Below are 4,928 nucleotides of genomic sequence, written 5' to 3'. Positions count from 1 at the left end.
TGGCTCTGCCCCTGGGGCGTGCTGAGACAGCAATTGAAACTGGGCATGGTGGCACATGGCTGTAATCCCAGTTCTTGGGAGGCGATAAACAGGCAGATCACTATGAATCCGATCTAGTAGTGATACCCTGAACACCCTGCAGACGCTTCCCTAAAATACAAAAAAATTAAAATTAAAATAAAAAAAAAACAAAACAGAGCCATCAGCCTCAGATTTGTCTGTGAATTTTATTTTAGGAAAACATACATGGTTACAGGGCATCTTTAAAAAGAATGATACATCATGAAACATACAAAATGGGTTTGAATAATAAATCTGGGGCCACCATTTCTTTTCTTCCCAGAAAAGCAAGGTTAACTCAAGCTGTGAAGCCCACATGACCATCAGATTTACAGCTATCTAAAGAGAAGCTAAATCCTGCAAAGGGTTGAGTTATGACGGCTTCTAGGTATTGATCAGTTGAGAGTGCCAGCCCTGAACTCAGCCATGTCAGGGAATGAGGAGGAGAGGGGAAATGGTAGTGGTTATGGTCTTTATGTAGTTTTCAAAGTCACTTCCAAAAAGTAGGATGAGGTAGTGGTTCAGTATACCAGCAAGAGACATGAGGAACAGGAACAGGATGATGCGCTTCCCAAATATGTAGCCAGGGGTGCTGGAAAAGAAGGAAAGAGAAAACTGTAGATGCAGCGGAAATGATATCCATTCACAAGAAAAGTGTCATCATTTCCTGATACTCGGGGCTGACATTACAACTCCTTCTGCTCAACAATGCTTCATTTACCCATTTACTTCACACAAAAGGTACAAACATCTCAGCTACTGCTGAACATATTTCAAAGCCAAAGTGAAGGACGTAGGCTTCAAAACCAATCATCAATGGAACCCAGCAACACCAGTTTCTCTGCATTTTCCTGACAGCCTTACACCCAGTTCCATGAGGGTGGCAGGGCAGTGGGCCTGTTGGTTACCAGTTAATACAACTGAAGGTTAGCTGTACCCTCAGTAAAGAAAGCTCCTGTCTATGGTATCTCATCTCAAGGAGTACCTGTAAGGATGCCCCAGTTGGTAGCAGTGTTAGAAGGGCTGGTCTAAATGCGCCAGTAAAGCTGAAAGGTGTTTTGGTATCTAAGGTTCATATATATTCTCCTAAGGCTGACTGGGAAGAACTCATGTTCTATTAATGAGAGCTGAACACCCAGCAATGGAAGATGGGACCTTACATTATTGAGTGGGGGCACAGGGACCTTTTAATACATTCATATCTTTCTCTCAATGCTCCTAAATCCTTAGCTGCTTACACAGAGCATCAGCAGGACTCAGGAAGCATTTCCCCCAGTGACATCTGGCTACCTAATTGCATGCAGAGGCAGCCCTGTGTTCTTTCACCCTCTGCAGATTCCCGTGCCTGCTGTGGTTGGGCCCATCTGAGCAGAGCTAGCATGTCTGTGTTTAGAAAGTGCAGTCAAATAGCTCGTTAAGGTTGTCAGCTAAGACCCAGCAAGGGCATCCTTTGACACTGGGATCGCTCAAACAGAACAGCCGACTCAGCTAAACAAGAAGGCTAGCACAGCTGCAGGCTGCTTCTTGCTACAGTTAGACAGAGAGCAGAATTTGGCATCCATAGGTTTCAAGTTAGAAATTTTATCTATTCAAAGGTAACCCCAAAGCTGTATAACATCACATAATTTTCCTATGAGCCAGAGTCTGAAAGTCACTCAGCACTTAAGATCAAACTCTTGGTTACTCCAAGTGTGATTTGTGTGGCAAAGCAGCAACATCTGCCCAGAATTTACTAAAATGGAAAAATCTCAGGTCCCTCTCAGACCTAAGGAACTAGAACCTACACTTCTACAAGCTCTCTATGTGCCTCTTGGAAAGTTCTAGAAGTGCCACAGGATGATGCCTCCTTGCTCCTCTATGAGCTTTGTTCTTATCCCTGCGGTCACCTGCTGTTATGGTTGATACACTAAGTCAACTTGAGAAGTTTAGAAGTTTAAGTGACTGAGTAGGAGGCCAGGGTCTTCACTTTGTAAACATCCTGAGCTTGTAGAAGAAGAGGGCATGGAGATGTTTTGGGTGGGTAGCAGTGCACAATATAAGGGAAGAAAAGAGGCTTACTTCCCCCACTTGTGCTCTTGCGGCTTTTGATGTCTTCTGCCTCCTTGAACCACTACCCCTGTGCCATACCACCCTGCATTGGAGCCAACTGATTATGGACTGAAACCTCTGCAAACTGTGAGCTAAATAAACCTTTTCTCCCTTAATTTGGGGTGCTGAGTATTTTGTCTCAGTAACAAGAAAAAGTTACAAAGATAGTATGGAAAAGGAACAAATGATATCTGAAGTCTCTTTCAAATTTGTTTCTATGTTAAAAGCTCCTAATTAGTAGCCACTCAAAAATGAGCTTTATTTTTAATCACATTGGACCTCCATCCATATTTGTCAAACAAATGAACCACTCTCAGGAGGGAGGAGTGGACAGCTTGGTTCCCAAACTCCAGCACATACAACACCACCTAAATGTTGAAATGCAGGTTCCCAAACTTTCCCACAAAGAGATTCTGACTCTGTAAACCCAGGTTGAGGCCCAGAAATCTGTATTTTTAATAAGCACTTCCAGATGGTTCAAGCAAAGTTGTCAAGTTGACCTCACTTTTATAAACAGCAGTCTTGATATTTACCCATGCACCTAGTGTTTCCAAAAGAATCAAGTTTACTCTTGAACTTTAGTGAAGTAACACATTTGGAGGAGCAGGGAGACTCTAAGATAATGATATTGGAAGACAGAAATGCCTGGAGGGGACCAATGTTTTTGCATTTTAAAAATTAGATCTACTGTGTGTATGCCACATACAATCTGTATCCACTAATAAGCTCTTCTAACATACCCCTGACTTTAGGTGACCTGGACTCTGTGATGTTTGCTGTGATTTACTTAGCAATTGACATGGTTCCTGGCACAGAGTGGGTATTCACTGAGTAGATGCTGAGTGAGTGAAAAGCAGGTGAGCCACAAGGAGAAGTGACCTCAGGTCATTGTCTCTTAAGAGTCACCAGAAGCTGTGATCTGAACATGTCCCCCAGAGGTCATGCACTGAAGCTCAGTTGCCAGAGTGCCCACATTTGGAGGTAGGGCCATTAGGAAGTGACAGCATCATAATGGAATTAGGGAGCTCATAAAGATATTGAAAGGAGCCCCTGAGGCCCCAGCACTTCTGTCTTCTGCCCGGACAAGGGGAATGGGGACAAGGCACAATGTTGGGAGCAGCCCTTCCCAGACACACCACCTATCACTGCCTTGATCCACTTTCATCAAGAAAGAGACCCACAGGTGAGGACATACATTAATACAGCTATAAGGAAAATATTATATAAGTGTCCCAGACCATTATAGAAATCGGTATGGAGATTTCTCGAAGAACTGAAGTTAAAAATTCTGTATGACCCAGCTATTTCCTGCAAAGTTTCTTCCCTAAAGAGCTTAAGACATCATACTTGCCTACCTGTGTTTATAACAGCAAAATTCATAGTAGCTAAATCCTGGAGGCAGTCTACTCATCAACAGATGAGTGGATAAGGAAAATGTGTTATCTACATATAATAGAATACTACTCAACTATAAAGAATGACAGGAGACCCAGTCCTAGCCCAGGTCCGGTGACTGTGTGGGAGAGCTTCTGGCTACTCTGCACCAGCGGGACCGACTCCTGGTCCCAGCCCAGCCACAGCATGGGTGAGACCATTTTCCACCCCCTTGGGACACCCCACACCACTCCGTGGCACAACTCCCACCCCAACCACTGAGTAGGAATTTATGCCACGTTCCGGGAACCCAGAGACCCAGTCCTAGACCAGGTCCGGTGAGTGTGTGGGAGAGCTTCCAGCTACCCTGCACTGGCGGGACCGACTCCTGGTCCCAGCCCAGCCACAGCATGGGTGAGACCCTCTTCCACCCCCTTGGGATGCCCCCACCACTCCTCAGAACCTCCCCCACCCCAACCACTGAGTAGGAATTTCTGCTGCTTTCTGGGAACCCCCAGACCCAGTCCTAGCCCAGGCCCAGTGAGTGTGTGGGAGAGCTGCCTCTCCCCCTTACTCCACCTTGTCCCCTCCAGGCTCAGCTCAGGCCTGGCATACAGGCCTGGGGTGCAACCCTGCAGCTGCAATCCCTACAGAAAGGGTAGAGGATAGAAGCACCCAGCTAGTCCAGGAGCAGAACATCTTGCCACAGGGGCACAACAGGTTCACCATCAAGGGCAGCATCAGGAAGGAGCTGAGCACAGCAGCCAGACCCAAGCCAGGCACAGCTGGATAAATCCAGACTTTGTAGATCTGCACCTGAGCTTCAGTATGTGCTAAGGTTATAATTACAACAAAGGTCAGAAGACAGTGCTACACAAAATGACAAGAAGGAACAAAATGCAACCTCAGAACCCAACCCCACCTGTAAAAAGTGCAGAGGACACTAACGCAGAACAAATTGGGAACCACACAGCTGAAAGCAATGAATCAATGGCTTCTGAAATAAAGAAACAGCTGCAGAAAGATATAGAGGAACTCAAATTGGAAATAAAAAAGAAATCCCTGAATTAATAAAATCTGCAGTAAAGAATCAAAGGCAGAAACATATGGAGGAAACCCAGTGCCCACCCACAACAAGTGCGGAGGACACTAGCTCGGCTCAAATGCATGAATTAAGAGCGTCGATAGTAAATAAGCAACAGCAGAAAGATATAGAGGAAATCAGAGCACAACTCTTTTCTGAAATAAAAAAAGTATTCTCAGAACTCATAGCATCTGAAGTAAACAAGCAACTACAGAAACATAGGGAGGAAACCCAATCTGAAAAAAACACTGCAGTAAAAGAATTTATAACTGCTTCTAAAGAAGACATTGATTAAAAAAAAAAAAAACAATAGAGGAGATTA

General features: G+C 44.8%; 1 protein-coding gene across 1 annotated transcript in view; it reads right to left on the bottom strand.

Moving 5' to 3' along the window:
* Positions 1 to 226: 226 nt before the first annotated feature.
* Alox5ap (arachidonate 5-lipoxygenase activating protein) overlaps positions 227 to 4,928 on the bottom strand; it is a 31,126-nt gene continuing 26,424 nt past the window's right edge. The window contains exon 5 of the mRNA XM_004631060.3: positions 227 to 652. Coding sequence (XP_004631117.1) covers positions 490 to 652 — 163 coding nt within the window. The 3' untranslated portion in view covers positions 227 to 489. The remainder of the gene's footprint in view (positions 653 to 4,928) is intronic.

This window comes from Octodon degus, unplaced genomic scaffold, assembly GCF_000260255.1.
Source record: "Octodon degus isolate 3935 unplaced genomic scaffold, OctDeg1.0 scaffold00038, whole genome shotgun sequence".
In the NCBI taxonomy this organism is placed as follows: domain Eukaryota; kingdom Metazoa; phylum Chordata; class Mammalia; order Rodentia; family Octodontidae; genus Octodon; species Octodon degus.
This window is presented reverse-complemented; position numbering and strand designations above follow the sequence as displayed.